Source organism: Pseudophryne corroboree, chromosome 9, assembly GCF_028390025.1.
Source record: "Pseudophryne corroboree isolate aPseCor3 chromosome 9, aPseCor3.hap2, whole genome shotgun sequence".
NCBI classification, from domain to species: Eukaryota; Metazoa; Chordata; class Amphibia; order Anura; family Myobatrachidae; genus Pseudophryne; species Pseudophryne corroboree.
In genome coordinates, this window is record NC_086452.1 from 62,634,252 (window position 1) to 62,656,114 (window position 21,863).

The following is a 21,863-nucleotide window of genomic DNA, read 5'->3' on the forward strand; positions in this document are numbered from 1 at the left end:
TTACCTGTACCTTTTCTGTGACATCACTAATGTTACCTATACTGTCCCTGTAACGTAACGGTTACCTGTACCTTTTCTGTGACATCACTGTTACCTGTACCTTTTCTGTGGCATCACTAATGTTACTTGTACCTTTTCTGTGACATCACAAATGTTACCTGTACCGTCCCTGTAACGTAACTGTTACCTGTACCTTTTCTGTGACATCACTAATGTTACCTGTACCGTCCCTGTAACGTAACGGTTACCTGTACCTTTTCTGTGACATCACGAATGTTACGTGTACCTTTTCTGTGACATCACTAATGTTACCTATACTGTCCCTGTAACGTAACGGTTACCTGTACCTTTTCTGTGACATCACTAATGTTACTTGGACCTTTTCTTTGACATCACTAATGTTACTTGGACCGTCTCTATAACATCTCTAATGTTACCTGTACTGTCTCTGTGACATCACCAATGTTACCTATACCTTCCTCATGAAGGGCTGGATACACCAAGGTTAAAAATGTGGCCAAACCTCCAAAAATGCATTTTTGGAGGGTTGCCTGCTTACGGCATATGCACCAAGCCCCGGAATGCAATAGATTCCAGGTCGTGGATGCAGTGGGCAAGGCCTTGCCCTCTAGAAGCCTATGGACTTCAAGTGTGTTTCCCTACTGAGAGGGATCCAATCTGATCCTGCAACACACGTATGAGTCCAGGTCATGATCAAGAGTCCTCTTACCACAAGAGCTGTCCTTTGGGATTTTCTTCAAGATTACGGCATTAATAAATGCGGTTATGCTTGCGAAGAGTGGCTTCACTACCGATACCTGTACCATCCCTGTGACATCACGAACATTACGTCCACCTTTGTGTGCAGCTAATATGGTTTCTGTGAACACAGAATTCTCACACCTTAAAATCTATTTATTAAATGATTAGCAGTAATAGCAAAGGGAACTTTTTATTCACAAATGCAGATTTATAGGACTGATCCATTTCCTATAGAGATCAGGGTCTGTTTTCTTTATGGCTGAGCTGGAAACCCAAATTCTATGTTTTATATCAAAATGTGTCTACATCTATATGGGTCTGCAGAAATCAGAATGACAGGGGAGATACAGTTTCATAAGCTCCATCATTGGTAATGCATAGTTTAGGTCTCTCTGGTTATTATATCCAGTAGACTGACACATTTAGGCAGGGTTTTTGTGAACCCCCTGTCCCTTCCCCAATGATCTTGGCGAGAGCACGATGATACAATTATCTACATATAACATCATCACGGACTATCCCCCACTATGCAGTGCCATGACGACGCAATTGAATTGTGCAGTGCCATGATGACGCAACCAAGACAATAATGCAAGATTACAGGAACATTTTGTGACCTTTATTAACATCACTAACAAGTAACTGAAGAATACTCATTGTAGCCTTTAGATTTATATAGAGATATTGGGGGTAATTCTGAGTTGATCGCAGCAGGAATTTTGTTAGGAGTTGGGCAAAACCATGTGCACTGCAGGGGAGGCAGATATAACATCTAATCTAAATTGCAGTGTAAAAATAAAGCAGGCAGTATTTACCCTGCACAGAAACAAAATAACCCACCCAAATCTATCTCTCTCTGCACATGTTATATCTGCCCCCCCTGCAGTGCACATGGTTTTGCCCAACTGCTAACAAAATTCCTGCTGCGATCAACTCAGAATTACCCCCATTGCTCTGATATGTGCAAATGACTTGAACGATGTTTATTTGCCATGTCAGGAATAGAAAGAACAGAGAATATCAAACATGAAAAACAGCTGCTGAATCACTGAATACACAACTTGCATTGTCCACAAGATTATACAGCAATTCCTTGTACCAGGATCACTGTCTTCATATACATATAAACTACTGTAACCACTGCATCATTCTATGCACTAAATGTTCCACCAATCAGATTCCACTCCCTGACAGTTCCAGATTCTACACCAATATCTTGATAGAACCCTCTTCCCACACACCTAATATAGCATGAAGGGGCTCAGTGAAGGTGGCAGTGACTGTGTGTAAGTGTCGGATCATGTCACAGAGAGAATAAAAGGACAGCTGTCCAGCCTCATAATCCAGATACATCCTCACTCTATCATAGGGAATACTGTCAGATAACGGGATCTTTTCACCGTCATGTATCACTGAATACTCATCATCATCATCATCATCCCTATCCAAACACCAAGACTTGTTATTATATCCACAGAGTGACTGATCTCCTCTCCTGTCTATACTGGGATAACACATCCCCACACTCCAGCTCTCCGATTTACTGACATCCACATCCCAATAATGTTGCCCTGAGTAGAATCTCCTGGTGCTTAATACCTGAGAATGATCCTGAAATCTCTCTGGTGTCTCTGGATGATTCTGTTCTATTGAAGATGTGGATGCAGTTTTCATGTCACCTGATATAACTATATAATCACCCGCTGTGTTTACATCCAGTGATATGTCTTCCGGTTTCTGTACATAGAAGCATACATTTATACCTTTTATTATATCAGATAATGTTTGCAATTCCCCTGAGATAAGACCCACATCCAGATCTCCTACTTTATGTTCATCATGTCTCCTACCCTCCTCTCTATCCCCCTCCTCAGTGCCCTTCTCCTCAGTTTCCCCTTCCTCCTCGTTCTCCTCAGTGCCCCCCTCCTCCTCATTCTCAGTGCCCCCCTCCTCCTCGTTCTCCTCAGTGCCCCCCACCACCACCTCCTCCATCTTCTCTTCACTATCCTGTTTTTGGACAGTAGTCATTGGATCGATCATGCAACACAGCTCCTCTGTATCAGACAAGTCACCTGTGTCTGGTTCCTGTAAAACAGTCATTGGATCAGGCATGTTACATAGCTCCTCAATGTGACGCATCTTCCTGGCCATCTCATCCTTCTTCATCGCCAGCTGCTGGATCAGATCAGAGACTGAGAGTGAAACGCGCTCTTCCTGCCTGGAGATCTCATTCAGGACTCTCTTCTCTAGGTCCTCCAGCTGTATCCTGATGTCTCTATACAGGGCAGTGATAGTCTCCGATAAACCAGCTGCTTTTCCATGATCTTCTCTCATGCGCTCCTGCAGACTCTGGATACTTTTCTCAGTCTCCTCTCTCTTTGTGGTCAGTTTCTGCAGAACATTTCTCAGCTTCTCCTTCTTCTTCTCAGAGGCCTCACCCAGCATCTCCACCAGGTGTCCCCGGTGCTCTCCAGCCAAACTGCAGGACACACAGATGCAGACAGCGTCCTCAGTGCAGAAATACTTCAAGATCTCTTTATGGACGGAGCATATTCTTTTCTCCAAGGAAGTGGTGGGATCTACCAAGACATGTTCTGCTGACTTGTTGTGTGTCCTCCAATGTATATCACAGAGAGAAGCTTCACACTTCAGACAGGTTTTAAGAACGGGTACTTGAGAGTGGACACAATAAGTGCAGAACACCCCAGTTCCCTCCTCTGGAATGGAGCGTACACGTTCTGCAATATTGCAGAGCTTTCTGTTTATCTCTGGGGCAGGACGATCCGGATACTCCGCTCTGCATTCTGGACAGGTAAAAGCTCCAGACTCCTCCTGTGTATCCAGCACATGATCAATACAGACCCGGCAGAAGTTGTGCCCACATCTCAGGGTTACAGGATCTGTATAAATGTTCAGGCAGATGGAACAGTCCAGCTCCCGTCTCAGATCAGCAGAAGCCATCGCTGGTAGCAGAAGAGAGGTTAAAGTAAACAGACATCACACTTTGGGACCAAAAATAAACAAGCAACCTACACAACAAATGGGGAAAATGAAGGGGAAACCGCAATTGAAAAAGATTTTGGGGTGTTAATCGATAATAGACTTAGCAGCAGCACCCAATGTCAAAGTGCAGCAAAGAAGTCAAACAAAGTCTTAGCCTGTATAAAATGGGGAATTGAGACAAGGGATGAGTGTGATCCTGCCACTGTACAGATCATTGGTACATCCGCACCTGGAATACTGTGTACAGTTCTAGGCACTGCATTATAAAAAAGGTATCTGGGAACTCAAAAGAGTTCAGAGGAGAGCTACAAAATTGTTTAAGTGGTTAGAGTCACTGGAGCACTAGAAAAATAAGATTTTACTCACCGGTAAATCTATTTCTCGTAGTCCGTAGTGGATGCTGGGACTCCATAAGGACCATGGGGAATAGCGGCTCCGCAGGAGACTGGGCACAACTAAAGAAAGCTTTAGGACTACCTGGTGTGCACTGGCTCCTCCCCCTATGACCCTCCTCCAGACCTCAGTTAGGATACTGTGCCCGGAAGAGCTGACACAATAAGGAAGGATTTTGAATCCCGGGTAAGACTCATACTAGCCACACCAATCACACCGTATAACTCGTGATACTATACCCAGTTAACAGTATAGTTAACAGTATGAATAATAACTGAGCCTCTCAACAGATGGCTCAACAATAACCATTTAGTTAAACAATAACTATATACAAGTATTGCAGACAGTCCGCACTTGGGATGGGCACCCAGCATCCACTACGGACTACGAGAAATAGATTTACCGGTGAGTAAAATCTTATTTTCTCTGACCTCCTAAGTGGATGCTGGGACTCCGTAAGGACCATGGGGATTATACCAAAGCTCCCAAACGGGCGGGAGAGTGCGGATGACTCTGCAGCACCGAATGGGCAAACTCTAGGTCCTCCTCAGCCAGGGTGTCAAACTTGTAGAATTTAGCAAATGTGTTTGACCCCGACCAAGTAGCTGCTCGGCAAAGTTGTAGAGCAGAGACCCCTCGGGCAGCCGCCCTAGAAGAGCCCACCTTCCTCGTGGAATGGGCTTTCACTGATTTAGGATGCGACAGTCCAGCCGCAGAATGTGCAAGCTGAATCGTACTACAGATCCAGCGAGCAATAGTCTGCTGTGAAGCAGGAGCACCCAGCTTGCTGGGTGCATACAGGATAAACAACGAGTCAGTTTTCCTGACTCCAGCTGTCCTGGAAACATAAATTCTCAGGGCCCTGACTACGTCCAACAACTTGGAAGCCTCCAAGTCTTTAGTAGCCGCAGGCACCACGATAGGTTGTTTCAAATGAAAAGCTGATACCACCTTAGGGAGAAACTGGGGACGAGTCCTCAATTCTGCCCTATCCATATGGAGAATCAGATAAGGGCTTTTACATGACAAAGCCGCCAATTCTGACACACGCCTGGCCGAAGCCAAGGCCAACAGCATGACCACTTTCCACGTGAGATATTTTAATTCCACGGTTTAAAGTGGCTCAAATCAATGTGACTTTAGGAAATCCAACACCACGTTGAGATCCCAAGGTGCCACTGGAGGCACAAAAGGAGGCTGAATATGCAGCACTCCCTTAACAAAAGTCTGAACTTCAGGTAGTGAAGCCAGTTCTCTCTGGAAGAAAATCGATAGAGCCGAAATCTGGACCTTAATGGAACCCAATTTTTAGGCCCATAGTCACCCCTGACTGTAGGAAGTGCAGAAAACGGCCCAGCTGAAATTCCTCAGTTGGGGCCTTCCTGGCCTCACACCACGCAACATATTTTCGCCAAATGCGGTGATAATGGTTTGCGGTCACTTCTTTCCTAGCTTTAATCAGCGTAGGAATGACTTCCTCCGGAATGCCCTTTTCCTTCAGGATCCGGTGTTCAACCGCCATGCCGTCAAAGCAGCCGCGGTAAGTCTTGGAACAGACAGGGCCCCTGCTGCAGCAGGTCCTGTCTGAGCGGCAGAGGCCATGGGTCCTCTGAGATCATTTCTTGAAGTTCCGGGTACCAAGCTCTTCTTGGCCAATCCGGAACAATGAGTATAGTTCTTACTCCTCTTTTTCTTATTATCCTCAGTACCTTGGGTATGAGAGGAAGAGGAGGGAACCCATAAACCGACTGGTACACCCACGGTGTCACCAGAGCGTCCACAGCTATCGCCTGAGGGTCCCTTGACCTGGCGCAATATCTTTTTAGCTTTTTGTTGAGGCGGGACGCCATCATGTCCACCTGTGGCCTTTCCCAATGGTGTACAATCATTTGGAAGACTTCTGGATGAAATCCCCACTCTCCCGGGTGGAAGTCGTGCCAGCTGAGAAAGTCTGCTTCCCAGTTGTCCACTCCGGAAATGAACACTGCTGACAGTGCTAACACATGATTTTCCGCCCATCGGAAAATCCTTGTGGCTTCTGCCATCGCCATCCTGCTTCTTGTGCCGCCCTGTTGGTATACATGGGCGACCGCCGTGATGTTGTCTGACTGGATCAGCACCGGCTGGTGTTGAAGCAGGGGTCTAGCCTAACTTAGGGCATTGTAAATGGCCCTTAGTTCCAGAATATTTATGTGTAGGGAAGTCTGACTCGACCATAGTCCTTGGAAGTTTCTTCCCTGTGTGACTGCCCCCCAGCCTCGAAGGCTGGCATCCGTGGTCACCAGGACCCAGTCCTGTATGCCGAATCTGCGGCCCTCTAGAAGATGAGCACTCTGCAGCCACCACAACAGCGACACCCAGGCCCTTGGAGACAGGGTTATCAGCCGATGCATCTGAAAATGCGACCCGGACCACTTGTCCAACAGATCCCACTGGAAGATCCTTGCATGGAACCTGCCGAATGGAATTTCTTCGTAAGAAGCTACCATCTTACCCAGGACTCGCGTGCATTGATGCACCGACACCTGTATTTGTTTTAGGAGGTCTCTGACTAGAGATGACAACTCCTTGACCTTCTCCTCCGGGAGAAACACTTTTTTCTGTTCTGTGTCCAGAACCATACCCAGGAACAGTAGACGCGTCGTAGGAACCAGCTGTGACTTTGGAATATTCAGAATCCAGCCGTGCTGTTGTAGCACTTCCCGAGATAGTGCTACTCCGACCAAGAACTGCTCCCTGGACCTCGCCTTTATAAGGAGATCGTCAAAGTAGGGATAATTATAACTCCCTTTTTTTTTATTTTTGAAGGAGTATCATCATTTCGGCCATTACCTTGGTAAATACCCTCGGTGCCGGGGACAGACCAACGGCAACGTCTGGAATTGGTAATGACAGTCCTGTACCACAATCCTGAGGTACTCCTGGTGAGGAGGGTAAATGGGGACATGCAGGTAAGCATCCTTGATGTCCAGTGAAACCATGTAATCCTCTTCTTCCAGGCTTGCAATAACCGCCCTGAGCGATTCCATTTTGAACTTGAACCTTTGTATATAAGTGTTCAAGGATTTCAATTTTAGAATGGGTCTCACCGAACCGACTGGTTTCGGTACCACAAACATTGTGGAATAGTAACCCCGGCCTTGTTGAAGGAGGGGTACCTTGATTATCCCCAGCTGGAAGTACAGCTTGTGAATTGCCGCCAGTACTACCTCCCCTTTCTCCGAGGGCAGCAGGCAAGGCTGATTTGAGGTAACGGCGAGGGGGAGTCGCCTCGAACTCCAGCTTGTATCCCTGTAATACTACTTGCAGAACCCAGGGATCCACCTGTGAGCGAGCCCACTGGTCGCTGAAGTTCCCGAAACGCGCCCCCACCGCACCTGGCTCCACCTGTGGAGCCCCAGCGTCATGCGGCGGACTCAGAGGAAGCGGGGGAAGATTTTTGATCCTGGGAACTGGCTGTCTGGTGCAGCTTTTTTCCCTCTTCCCTTGACTCTGTGCAGAAAGGAAGCGCCTTTGACCCGCTTGCTTTTCTGAAGCCGAAAGGGCTGTACCTGATAATACAGTGCTTTCTTAGGCTGTGAGGAAACCCGAGGTAAAAAAAAAAATTCTTCCCAGCTGTTGCTGTGGATACGAGGTCCCAGAGACCATCCCCAACAATTCCTCACCCTTATAAGGCAGATGTGCCTTTTAAAGTCAGCATCACCTGTCCACTGCCGGGTCCCTGATACCCTCCTGGCAGAATGGACATTGCATTAATTCTGAATGCCAGCCGGCAAATATCCCTCTGTGCATCCCTCATATATAAGACTTCGTCTTTAATATGCTCTATGGTTAGCCAAATAGTATCCCTGTCCTGACAGGGTAACAGACCCCGCTGCAGCAGCACTATCCATGCTGAGGCAATAGCAGGTCTCAGTATAGTACCCGAGTGTGTATATACAGACTTCAGGATAGCCTCCTGTTTTTTATCAGCAGGCTCCTTCAAAGTGGCCGTATCCTAAGACGGCAGTGCCACCTTTTTTGACAAACGTGTGAGCGCCTTATCCACCCTAGGGGATATCTCCCAACGTGACCTATCCACTGGCGGGAAAGGGTACGCCATCAGTAACTTTTAGAAATTACCAGTTTCTTATCGGGGGAACCCACGCCTCTTCACACCTCATCTGATGGGGGAACAAAACACTGGTTGCTTTTTCTCCCCAAACATAAAACCCCTGTTTTGTGGTACTCGAGTTAATGTCAGAAATGTGTAATACATTTTTCATTGCCGAGCTCATGCAACGGATGTTCCTAGTGGATTGTGTATATGTCTCAACCTCGTCGACACTGGAGTCAGACTCCGTGTCGACATCTGTGTCTGCCATCTGAGGTAGCGGGCGTTTTTTTGAGCCCCTGATGGCCTTTGAGACGCCTGGGCAGGCGCGGGCTGAGAAGCCGGCTGTCCCACAGCTGTTACGTCATCCAGCCTTTTATGTAAGGAGTTGACACTGTCGGTTAATACCTTCCACCTATCCATCCACTCTGGTGTGGGCCCCACAGGGGGAGACATCACATTTATCGGCATCTGCTCCGCCTTCCACGTAACCTTCCTCATCAAACATGTCGACACAGCCGTACCAACACACCGCACACACACAGGGAATGCTCTGACTGAGGACAGGACCCCACAAAGTCCTTTGGGGAGACAGAGAGAGAGTATGCCAGCACACACCAAAGCGCTATATAATACAGGGATTCACACTTCCCACAGTGATTTTTCCCTTATAGCTGCTATAATACACAATTTAGCGCCTAAATTTAGTGCCCCCCCCCTCTCTTTTTAACCCTTTGAGCCTGAAAACTACAGGGGAGAGCCTGGGGAGCTGTCTTCCAGCTGCACTGTGAAGAGAAAATGGCGCCAGTGTGCTGAGGGAGATAGCCCCGCCCCTTTTTCGGCGGACTTTCTCCCGCTTTTTATGGATCTCTGGCAGGGGTATTTTTCACATATATAGCCTCTAGGACTATATATTGTGAATAATTTGCCAGCCAAGGTGTTAATATTGCTGCTCAGGGCGCCCCCCCCCCAGCGCCCTGCACCCATCAGTGACCGGAGTGTGAGGTGTGCATGAGGAGCAATGGCGCACAGCTGCAGTGCTGTGCGCTACCTTGTTGAAGACCGAAGTCTTCTGCCGCCGATTTTCAGGACCATCTTCATGCTTCTGGCTCTGTAAGGGGGACGGGGGCACGGCTCCGGGACCGAACGATCGAGGTCGGGTCCTGTGTTCGATCCCTCTGGAGCTAATGGTGTCCAGTAGCCTAAGAAGCCCAAACTAGCTCCAATCAGGTAGGTTCGCTTCTTCTCCCCTTAGTCCCTCGTAACAGTGAGTCTGTTGCCAGCAGATCTCACTGAAAATAAAAAACCTAAAATATACTTTCTTTTCTAGGAGCTCAGGAGAGCCCCTAGTGTGCATCCAGCTCAGCCGGGCACAAGATTCTAACTGAGGTCTGGAGGAGGGTCATAGGGGGAGGAGCCAGTGCACACCAGGTAGTCCTAAAGCTTTCTTTAGTTGTGCCCAGTCTCCTGCGGAACCGCTATTCCCCATGGTCCTTACGGAGTCCCAGCATCCACTTAGGACGTCAGAGAAAGAGGCATCTAAGAGGAGACATTATTAATATCTTCAAATACAAGGAGCTATCAGGCGATTTGTTTATTGAGAGAACTCTGCACAGGACACGCGGTCACCCTCTGAGGCTAGTGGAGAGAAAATTTCGTACCAAACATAGGAAAGGGTTCTTCACAGGAAGGGCCGTAAGGATTTGGAACTCTCTGCCAGAGAAGGTAGTAATGGTGGACTCTGTAAATACATAAAAAAATGGTTAAGATACATTTCTAACTGAAAAAGATATCCAAGGATATAGCATTTAAAATAATTATATTTTGGGAAGAGCACGAATTATAGTTAATTAGTCTTAAAACATCACTTCAGCAGAGACATTATAGTAAACTTAGCTTAATACAGAATAGGGTAAGAATTATAATACAGGTTGAACTCTATGGGCAATTTGCCTCTTTTCAACCGCATTAACGATGTTACTATGGCCCTCATTCCGAGTCGTTCGCTCGGTAATTTTCATCGCATCGCAGTGAAATTCCGCTTAGTACGCATGCGCAATAATCGCACTGCGACTGCGCCAAGTAATTTTACAATGAAGATAGTATTTTTACTCACGGCTTTTTCTTCGCTCCGGCGATCGTAGTGTGATTGACAGGAAATGGGTGTTACTGGGCGGAAACACTGCGTTTTCGGGGCGTGTGGATAAAAACGCTACCGTTTCCGGAAAAAACGCAGGAGTGGCCGGAGAAACGGGGGAGTGTCTGGGCGAACGCTGGGTGTGTTTATGACGTCAAACCAGGAACGACAAGCACTGAACTGATCGCAGATGCCGAGTAAGTCTGAAGCTACTCTAAAACTGCTAAGTAGTTTGTAATCGCAATATTGCGAATACATCGGTCGCAATTTAAAGAAGCTAAGATACACTCCCAGTAGGCGTAGGCTTAGCCTGAGCAACTCTGCTAAATTCGCCTTGCGAGCGATCAACTCGGAATGAGGGCCTATGTTCTAACTGAAAAAGATATCCAAGGATATAACATTTAAAATGAACGTATTTTAGCAATACCATGGTTTACAGTTGTCAACCGGACTAAAAACTTCATCGTCGTCATTGTAGATAAACTATAATTACATACAGAACAGTGTAGGATATATAATACAGCTTGAACTCGATGGACATCATGGGCCAGATGTAATAGGTGGCGATTTTTGTAGTTTACTAAAAATCGCATGTTTGAAACTTGCGATTTTTAGCTAAAAATCGCAAATGTAATACGGTGAGATTTTTAGGATTAAAACTGAAATCACACACAATTTTTTGCGATTTTTAGTAAAGGAAATATGCGGTTTATAGTACATGTTTTAATTACTTTGTGCACTTAGCCAGAAGCATGCCCAGATCAGTGAGGTCCAGGCATGTTTTTGTAAAAGTAAAGAAAGAGTTAAAAAAAAAAAAAAACACCCAAAAGAAGTAGGGGTCCCCCATATTTTTAAAACCAGCACCAGGCTCCACTAGCCAGGGAGGTTATGACGCAGCCGGGGGACACTTTCATATAGGTCCCTGCAGCCAGAGCATCACACACTCCAACTAGTCACCCCTGGTCGGGGTTCCCTGGGGGAGTGGGGACCCCTAAAATAAAGGGGTCCCAACCCCCTCCAGGAACCCAAGGGCCAGGGATGAAGCCCGGGGCTGTCCTTGCCATCCTTGGGCTGTGGATGGCAGGCTTATAGCCATAAAAGTGTAAAAAAAAAAAAAAATTAAATTAAATATTGTCTTTTGAGGGAAGGGGGGGGGGGACTACAGGTGCCAGCAAGCCTCCGCCGCATGCTGGTACTTTGAGAACCACAAGTACCAGCATGCGGGGCATTAAAGGGCCCGCTGGTACCTGTAGTTCCACAACAAAATAAATATTCAAATAACCAACCCCCCCCCCCCCCCCGGTGAAAGTATAATTTTATTCACACACACTTACCTACATCCCACACTGCCATTCATGTTCACTTGTCCCATAGAATCCATTAGGGTACCTGTAAAAAAAAATAACAATGATACTCACCAACAATCCGGTGTAGATCTGTCATCTTCAGTCCATGTAGGCATCCAGGGGGTTAAAAAAAATAATAATAATGAAAAAAAAAAAAAAAAAAAAAGACACGTCCACGGTTTACACATGGATCCCCTTTCCGGGAATGGAGGGACCCCTCGTGACTTCGGTCATTTGGGGACCCGCCAGCCAATCAGGGAGCGCCATGTCATAGCACTCTCCTGATTGACAGGCCAGGCATGCACAGCCAATCAGGCAGAGCGCATAGGCTATAATGGAGGATCGCCATCCCCAGTATAGTCTATGGTGGGAACTTTGCAGTCTGCGGTAGACAGCGAGGTTAATTGAGGTCCATTATAGCCTATGCACTCTGCCTGATTGACAGACAAGGAGCGCACAGCCAATTAGGAGAGTGCTATGACATCGCGCTCCCTAATTGGCTGGCAGGTCCGCAACTGACATAAGTGACTCCCTTGTGATTTTTGTTAGCGGCTGAAAACTTGTGATTTTGTCCAGTCCCGCACCCAATTACATTTGCAATTTGCGGAAAATTTGCGATTTTGTGGTAAAAATCGAATGTTCCATAAAATCGCCGGGATTGGCTGTTTTTCAGTGTGTCCCACCCCTCCTGCCCTGCCCAGATAACTAACTAATCTAGATGGGAGGGAGGGTGAGCCACTTGCTGTGAGGTCCGGCGGCTGGGCAGGCAGTGCGGCGGTGAGGTCCTGCGGCTGCACAGCATGACCTCTGGCTTAACGTCACGCTGCGCAGTGCGCCCGGCCAAAGTGAGGGGGAGCTGAGCCGGCCAGCGTCTGAGCCTCCTGAGGACGCTCAACACTGCCCGGCATAGAAAATATTAAAGTGGTCCCATTCCTGAAACCCCCGGGATTGGAAGCTCCAATCCCAGGATGGAATCCCAGCCAATGTGAGGCCGGGATCCCGCCTATCCCGGGATTGGCCACTCTACTTCCAATCATAAAATATGTGGACAAACAGAAGTGAATCCTGTCCCTCACCACGCAACTGAACCTAAGGATGACATTTAAACACCATTTACTTAATTTAATATAGATTTTTTTTTTAGTTATTTCCAAATAAGAAAAACTTTTGGCCTAGGGGTGCCGTGACTGAAAAGAAAGTTTGGAAACCACTGGATTAGGCAAAAATTACAGGCACATCATTTGTTATGATCCTGCAATAATAACTAAAAATGGTTTTGTCTTGTAAGCATTTGTGGATTATAGCGAGCAATTTATGAATTTAAAAACATTGTGAAAATAAAAAGTAACGCTATCTTTTTACTAAAATAAGTATTGTTACCATTGATAATGGCAGGACAGTCGTTCAAGATGAACAGTGATCCAGCCAGCCAAGCACGTCCAACACAGCGGACAAAGGCAGTGCACCAAACCTGACAATGTCATCACCGTACACCATGGCAAGATGGCGATCAATCTCAGCTGCAGGAATCTGATCACACTACGCTCCTTAGTGTGTGACCATGTCCCCGCTAGCTCCGCCACCTTACACCTGATGCTGGGACAGTATGACTGATATGACGTGCAGTCTAAGATCAGTGAGCGGAAGCAGTGGTCTACCGGCTCTGGCGTGGGGGTAGGGGGGAGAAGACACCAAATAGTCGACATTATATTTTTGTGTTCTCTTTAGGGTCAGCGTTAGGCCTAGGTTTAGGGTTAGGCTGAAATAAGCAAAAATATGATAAATCCTTTTCTCGTAGTCCGTAGAGGATGCTGGGGTTCCATTAAGTACCATGGGGTATAGACAGGTCCACTAGGAGCCACTGGCACTTTAAGAGTTTAATAGTGTAGGCTGGCTCCTCCCTCTATGCCCCTCCTGCCAGACTCAGTCTAGAAACTGTGCACGAGGAGACGGACATACTTTAAGAGAAGGAAATACAGATAGCGGTGAGATTCACACCAGCTCACACATAACAAAAGGAAAGCCAAGCTAACCAGCCTGAAACAATTTAGCAACGGCTGAACCAACAATGCTTAACCCAAGCAGGATCACGAAGCGGACTACGAGAAAAGGATTTACCAGTAGGTATTTCAAATCCTATTTTCTCTTACGTCCTAGAGGATGCTGGGGTTCCATTTAGTACCACGGGGATGTACCAAAGCTCCCAGTACGGGAGGGAGAGTGCTGAGGTTCCTGCAGAACAGATTGACCAAATTTAAGGTCCTCAGCGGCCAAAGTATCGAACTTGTAGAACTTAGCAAACGTGTTCGACCCTGACCAAGTAGCTAATCGGCAAGGTTGTAAAGCAGACACCCCCCGGGCAGCCGCCCAGGAAGAACCCACCTTACGAGTAGAGTGGGCCTGAACAGATTTTGGAATCGGCAATCCTGCCGTAGAATAAGCATGCTGGGTAGTAAGCCTGATCCAACGAGAAATTGTCTGCTTAGAAGCAGGACACCCAATCTTGTTGGGATCATAAAGGACAAATAGTGCGTCCGACTTCCTGTGACGAGAAGTTCTCTTCACATATATCTTCAAAACTCACACAACATCCAAGGACTTTGAGGTAATTGAGGTGTCAGTAGCCACTGGCACCACAATAGGTTGCTTGATCTGAAAAGCCGACACAACCTTTGGAAGAAATTGCTGACGCGTTCTGAGCTCAGCTCTATCCTCATCGAAAATCAAGTAGGGGCTCTTGTGCGACAATGCCCCCAATTCTGACACACGTCTTGCAGATGCCAATGCCAACAGTGTGACCGCCTTCCAAGTAAGAAACTTTACGTCCACCTCCTGTAAAGGTTCGAACCAATCAGATTGCAGGAACTGTGCAGCACCACATTAGGATCCCAAGGTGCCGTAGGAGGCACAAAGGGTGGTTGGATGTGCAGAACTCCTTTCAAAAAGGTCTGAACCTCAGGGAGAGCAGCCAATTGTTTCTGGAAGAAAATGGACAAGGCCGAAATCTGGACCTTTATGGAGCCCAAGCGTAGGCCCACATCCGCACATACTTGCAGAAAGAGGAGAAACCGTCCTAGTTGAAACTCCACTGTTGGAAACTTCTTGGATACACACCAAGACACATACTTTTTCCAAATCCGATGGTAATGCTTAGACGTTACTCCCTTCCTAGCCTGTATCAGAGTAGGAATGACTTTGTTCCGAATGCCCTTCCAAGCTAAGATCTGGCGTTCAACCTCCATGCCGTCAAACGTAGCCGTGGTAAGTCTTGATAGGCGAACGGCCCCTGTTGTAGAAGGTCCTCGCGAAGAGGAAGAGGCCTCAGATCCTCTAGCAGTAATTCCAGAAGATCCGCGTACCAAGCCCTTCTTGGCCAGTCCGGAGCAATGAGGATCGCCGGAACGCTTATTCTTTTTATTAGTTTGAGAATACTTCGGATGAAAGGAAGTGGAGGGAACACATACACTGACTGGAACACCCACAGAGTTACCGGGGCATCTTGTTGAGGCAAGAGGCCATCAGGTCTATTTGAGGTACACCCCATTGGCTTGTTACCTCTGCGAATACCTCCGGGTAGAGGCCCCATTCTCCTGGATGGAGATTGTGTCTGCTGAGGAAGTCCGCTTCCCAGTTGTCTACTCCCGGAATGAAGATTGCCGACAGCGCCACCTTGTGCCTTTCTGCCCAGAGGAGGATTCTTGTTACCTCTGACATTGCAGCACTGCTCTTCGTTCCGCCCTGCCTATTTATGTAGGACACTGCCGTGACATTGTCCGATTGAACGTGAATGGCTTGATCTCGCAGAAGATGTGCCGCTTGTAGAAGGGTGTTGTATATGGCCCTTAGTTCCAGAATGTTTATTGGGAGGATGGATTCCAGACTTGACCACTTTCCTTGGAAGTTTTCCCCCCGGGTGACTGCTCCCCAACCTCTGAGACTTGCATCCGTGGTTAGAAGGATCCAATTCTGAATCCCTAACCTGCGGCCCTCGAGTAGGTGAGAAGTTTGCAGCCACCAGAGGAGTGAAATCCTGGCCTTTGGCAACAGGCGATACGTGCATGTGAAGATGCGAGCCTGACCACTTGTCCCGGAGATCCAGCTGGAAGAACCTTGCATGGAATCTTCCATACTGCAGAGCTTTGTAGGAGGCTACCATCTTTCCCAGAAGGCGAATGCACTGATGAACCGATACCCGGGCTGGCTTCAGGACATCCTGGACCATTGATTGGATCACCAACGCTTTATCCACCGGTAGAAACACCCTCTGTACTTCCGTGTCGAGTATCATCCCCAGGAAGGGGAGTCTCCTGGTCGGCTCCAAATGTGACTTTGGAAGATTCAGGATCAACCCATGATCCTGGAGCAGTCGAGTTGAGAGAGCAATACTCTGCAACAGGCTCTCCCCTGGAAGATGCTTTTATCAGGAGATCGTCCAGATATGGAATTATGTTCACTCCTTGCATGCGGAGGAGGAGCATCATCTCTGCCATGACCTTGGTGAACACCCTCGGTGCTGTGGACAGGTCAAACTGCATTGTCTGGAATGGATAGTGACAGTCCTGCAGCACAAATCTTAGATAAGTCTGGTGAGGTTGCCAGATCGGAATGTGAAAGTACGCACCCTTGATATCCAGGGATACTAGGAACTCCCCCTCCTCCAGACCAGAAATTACCACTCTGAGACTCCATCTTGAATTTGAATACCCTCAAGTAGGGGTTCAATATTGGTCTTACCGAACCGTCCAGTTTCGGTACCACAAACAGGTTTGAGTAATAACCCCTGTGCTTTTAGGTGAGGTGGAACTGTAACAATGACATTTGTTTTCACCAATTTTTTAATGGCTTCCTGTAGGATAGCACTTTCTGTCAGCGAAGCTGGTAAGCCTGATTTGAAGAATCTGTGAGGTGGGAGTTCTATAAATTCCAGTCTGTAGCCCTGGGTAACAATATCTTTTACCAAGGGGTCTAGGCGTGATGACGCCCAGACGTGACTGAAATTTTTTAGTCTCGCCCCCACCTGCCCGATCTCCAGGCTGGGAGGTCCACCATCATGCTAAAGATTTTGAAGAAGCAGAACCTGGTTTCTGTTCCTGGGACCCTGTTGGTGCAGGTTTTCTGGATTTTCCCCGACCTCCTCTAGAGAAGGATTTTTTAAATTTTGCGGTCCGAAAAGGACTGCAGTGTAGGCGTAGGATAAGATTTCCTAGCCGGTGCTACTGCTGAGGGAAGAAAGGTCGACTTACCCACAGTCGCCGTGGAAATCCACGCATCCAATGCGTCCCCAAACAGGGCCTGACCTGTGAAGGGTAGGTACTCCACATTTTTCTTGGATTCTGCATCCGCAGTCCATTGGCGTAGCCAGAGTCCTCTGCGCACCGAGACTGCCATGGAAATAGCCCTTGCATTAAGCAGGCCAATGTCCTTCATGGCCACCACAATGAAACCTGCAGAATCCTGTATGCGACGTAAAAACAAGTCAATGTCACTCCTATCCATAGTATCTAATTCCTCCAGTAATGTGCCTGACCACTTTACTATGGCTTTAGAAATCCACGCACAAGCAATAGTGGGTCTTAAAGCCACGCCTGTAGCAGTGTATAAGGAGATTTATGGTAAGAACTTACCCTTGTTAAATCTTTCTGCAAGGTACACTGGATTCCACAGGGAATAACATCGGGGTGTAGAGTAGGATCTTGATCCGAGGCACCAACAGGCTAAAAGCTTTGACTGTTCCCAGGATGCATAGCGCCGCCTCCTCTATATCCCCACCTCCAGGCACTGGAGCTCAGTTTTGTTAACCAGTCCAATGCAATAGCAGGTAAAAGACGACAACAGTTAGTAGCCACAGACATCACATTTTCACGACAGGGGAAGGTATCAGCGGCTAATGCCAGACCAACCCAAAGAATCTAGGTGCGTCAGGGCGGGCGCCCTGTGGAATCCAGTGTACCTCGCAGAAAGAGATTTAACAAGGATAAGTTCTTACCATAAATCTCCTTTTCTGCAGCGGGGTACACTGGTATTCCACAGGGAATAACAACATCGGGGGATGTCCTAAAGCAGTTCCTCATGGGAGGGGATGCACTGCAGTGGGCACAAGAACCTGGCGTCCAAAGGAAGCATCCTGGGAGGTGGAAGTATCGAAGGCATAGAACCTTATGAGCGTGTTCACTGAGGACCACGTAGCTGCCTTGCACAATTGCTCAAGGGTCGCCCAAGAAGGACCAACAGACTGAGTAGAATGGGCTTTGATTGTAGCAGGAGCTGGAAGACTAGCCTGTACATAAGCATGTGCAATCACCATTCTAATCCATCTGGCCAGGGTCTGCTTATTCGCAGGCCAGCCACGTTTGTGAAAACCAAAAAGTACAAAGAGAATCAGACTTCCTAATGGAGGCTGTCCTCTTCACAAATACGGAGAGCCCGTACCAAATCCAAAGACCGCTCTTTGGAGGACAAATCAGGAGAGATAAGGGCCGGAACCACAATCTCTTGGTTAAGGTGGAAAGAAGACACCACCTTAGCTAGATAACCAGGGCACATTGTAAGAACTGCCCGGTCACTGTGAAAAATCAGAAAGGGAGACCTACAGGATAAGGCACCCAAGTCTGAAACCTGTCTAGCAGAGGCAATAGCCTGTAAAAACAAGACCATAAGCATAAGCCATTTGCGGTCCACAGACTCAAGAGGTTCAAACGGAGACTCTTGTAGGGCATTCAGAACAACCGACAAATCCCAAGGAGCCACAGGAGGAACATAGGGAGGTTGAATCCGAAGAACACCCGAGTGAATGTGTGAACCTCAGGAAGAGTCGCAAGTTTTCTCTGAAACCAAACTGCCAAGGCAGAAGTATGAACCTTTAGGGAGGCCAGACAAAAGGCCTAAGTCCAGGCCCGTTGCAGAAAAGCCAAAAAAGATTGGCAGCACTGAAATTGAAAGCATCACAATTCTTAGTGGCACACCAGGTGAAGTAAGATTTCCAGACCCTATGATAAATCCGGACAGAAGCCGGCTTACGGGCCTTCAACATAGTTTGAATAACCGCCTCAGAAAAACCTTTGGCTCTCAGGACTGAAGCTTCAAGAGCCACGCCGTCAAAGCCAGCGTAGACACAGGGGCCCTGAACAAGGAGGTCTGGTTGCTGCGGAAGCATAAGGGGACGCTCTAACGAGAGACCCTGTAGGTTTGAGAACCAATGCCGTCTGGGCCACGCTGGAGCGATCAGAAGTAGGATTCCTCCTTCTTGCTTGAACTTCCTTATTACTCTGGGCAGGAGTGACACCGGAGGGAACACGTAAGGCAGCCGAAAGTTCCATGGAATTGCCAAATGCGTCCACGAACACTGCTTGAGGATCCCTTGTTCTTGAGCCGAAGACCGGAACTTTGTGATTGTGTCGAGACGCCACCAGGTCTACATAGGAGTTGAAAGACTTCCTGATGAAGACTCCACTCTCCGGCGTGCACGTCCTGACGACTGACGAAATCCGTTTCCCAGTTGAGGACTCCCTAAATGAACTCTGCCGATATTGCTGGCAGATGGCGTTCCGCCCAACGGAGGATTTTTGACATTTCCATCATTGTCATGCAGCTTCGAGTGCCACCTTGATGATTTATGTAAGCCACCGTGGTGGCGTTGTCTGACTGTACCTGAACAGGCCTGTTCTGTATCAGAGGCAGGGGCAAGAGTCAAGGCATTGAACACTGCCCACAATTCCAGAATGCTTTTCGGGAGGAGAGATTCCTCCTTGGTCCACCTACCCTGGAGAGAGTGTTGCTCCAACACCGCTCTCCAACCCCTCAGACTGGCGTCCGTTATCGGTAGGACCCAGTTGGGAATCCAGAAGGGACGGCCTCTGGTCAACTGCTAGTCCTGTAGCCACCAGCTCAGCGACAGACAAACCTCCGGAGTCAAGGAGATAATTTGAGACCTGATCTGATGAGGCAGACTGTCCCACTTGGAACAGATTAACCTCTGTAGAGGGCGGGAATGAAATTGAGCACACTCTACCATGTCGAATACCGACACCATGAGGCCTAGTTCTTGCATCGCCGAGTAGATCGACACTCTTGGGCAAGAGAGGAAGTATCTTATCCTGTCCTGGAGTTTCAGGATTTTCTCTGGAGACAGAAACAGTCTTTGGCTGTGTGTATCCAGTAGTGCTCCCAGGTGCACCATGCTTCGAGCAGGGACCAGCGAGGACTTCTTCCAATTGACGAGCCACACGTGGGCTTGTAGGAAGTGTATCGTCAGTTGTAGATGACTGAGGAGGACATCTTGGGAGTTCGCCAGGATCAGCAGGTCATCTAGATACGGCAGGATCCTGATTCCATGATGGCGGAGATAAGCCGTCATCACGGCCATAACCTTGGTGAAGATCGGAGGAGCTGTGGCCAGTCCAAACGGCAGAGCCTGGAATGGATAATGAAAGTTGCCAATAGCAAACCGCAGATACTGCTGATGCGACATGGCAATAGGTATATGCAGATAAGCATCCTGTATATCCAGGGATACCATATAGTCCCCGGGTTCCATGGCCAGTACAATTGAGCGCAGCGTTTCCATAAAGAACTTGGACACTCTCACAAATTTGTTCAGCGATTTGAGGTTGAGTATAGGCCGGAAAGCCCCATTTGGTTTTGGGACTAGAAACAGGGTTGAGAAGTATCCTCCGTCTCTCTGGGACAGGGATACCGGCACCACCACTCCTGTATCCAGGAGGGAACGCACAACCAGGTGTAGAGCTTGCGCTTTCAACGAGTCCGAAGGGATAACAGTTGTTCGGAACTGGCAAGGGGAACGTCTCTTGAAAGAGACTGCGTACCTGTGAGACGACTTCTCGCACCCATGCGTCTGAAGTGGTCTTTAACCAGACCTGGGTGAATTGTAGAAGTCGGCCTCCTATCCTGGGATCCCCCAGGGGGAGGCCCGCCCCGTCAAGCAGTAGAGTTGTCTTGTTTGGCAGCAGGCTGACGGGCAGCCCAGGATTGTTTTGCTTTAGGCTTAGTGGGTTTGGAAGTATGAGCTTGTCTCGGGTATGCCTGACCTTTTGCTTTCCCTGGAGGTCGAAAAGGAACGAAAAGTGGTACTCTTTGCCTTCTGTGCAGAATGATTAGTATTCAAGAGAAATGCAGTCTTAGCAGCCGCTAACTCAGTTACAATCTTATTCAGTTCTTCCCCAAATAGGATGTGTCCCTTAACCACTTGCCTGGCATGGCTGCAAGTGCTCTATCTGGCCTGGTCGCACAGGATGCGACCAGTCAGACAGAGAGTGTCAGCAGCGGCAGGGAAGATAAACTTCCCTCCGCTGCTGCTGTCAGAGGGACCGGAAGGTCCCTCTGCCTCCCTGCACTCTCCCCCTGTGTCTGCCGTGCTGCCGATCACTGCTGATCGGTCAGCACAGCAGGATCCCCCCCCCCCCTCCAGCGGCTGCAGACAATGGCAGCCACTGGGGAGAGTAAATGAACCCTCCCAAGCCACCCCCAGACCCCCTCTGTATACCTGCAGGCTGTCCCGGCTTTCAAAATGAAAGCCGTGATGGTCGCGATGTTCTCGATCTTCCTGATCAATGTTTCAATGTTTGGGGGGGGATCTTTTTTTTTTTTTTATAAACTAAAATAATTTGGGATAGGGTTAAATTCATGTTGTTCACCTAATTCACTCATAAAAAAACTCGACAATTTCGGAGCGGTTTTCGGCTAAATTAATCGTCAGTTAAGTGGTTAAAAGGGAGTACCTCCAAGGTCTTTTTGGAGTCCAAGTCCACTTTCCATGACCTCAGCCACAGAATACGGCAAGCTAGGATGGACATAGTCGATGCCTGGGCCGCCATTACTCCTGCCTCAGAGGATGCCTCCTGAATATAGTGGGAGGCGGTGGTAGTATGAGAGATATTGTCTGGCGTTGTCAGATATATCCTGATACAGCTCTTCCTCTATTGCCTGAACCCATGCTTCAATTGCTTTTGCGGCCCAGGAGGCTGCTATAGTGGGTCTATGTACAGCACCTGTAAGGGAGTAAATAGACTTCAGGCATCATTCGACACGCTTATCTATCGGTTCCTTCAGTGAAGTGACAGTGGTAACCGGTAGAGTTGATGACACCAGAAGACGGGTGACATGGGAATCTACC

At 48.0% G+C, this 21,863-nt stretch overlaps 2 protein-coding genes across 2 annotated transcripts in view; one reads left to right on the forward strand and one right to left on the reverse strand.

The window, feature by feature from the left end:
- Nucleotides 1-21,863, forward strand: part of BEST4 (bestrophin 4) — a 203,935-nt gene that overhangs the window by 105,566 nt on the left and 76,506 nt on the right. The gene's annotated exons all lie outside the window — the stretch shown is intronic.
- LOC134957184 (E3 ubiquitin/ISG15 ligase TRIM25-like) overlaps nt 1,966-21,863 on the reverse strand; it is a 41,989-nt gene continuing 22,091 nt past the window's right edge. Inside the window, exons 2-3 of the mRNA XM_063938879.1 lie at nt 9,913-9,992; nt 1,966-3,725 (exon numbers count right to left, since the gene is read on the reverse strand). Of these exons, the coding sequence (XP_063794949.1) occupies nt 1,966-3,725; nt 9,913-9,919 (1,767 nt within the window). The 5' untranslated portion in view covers nt 9,920-9,992. The remainder of the gene's footprint in view (nt 3,726-9,912; nt 9,993-21,863) is intronic.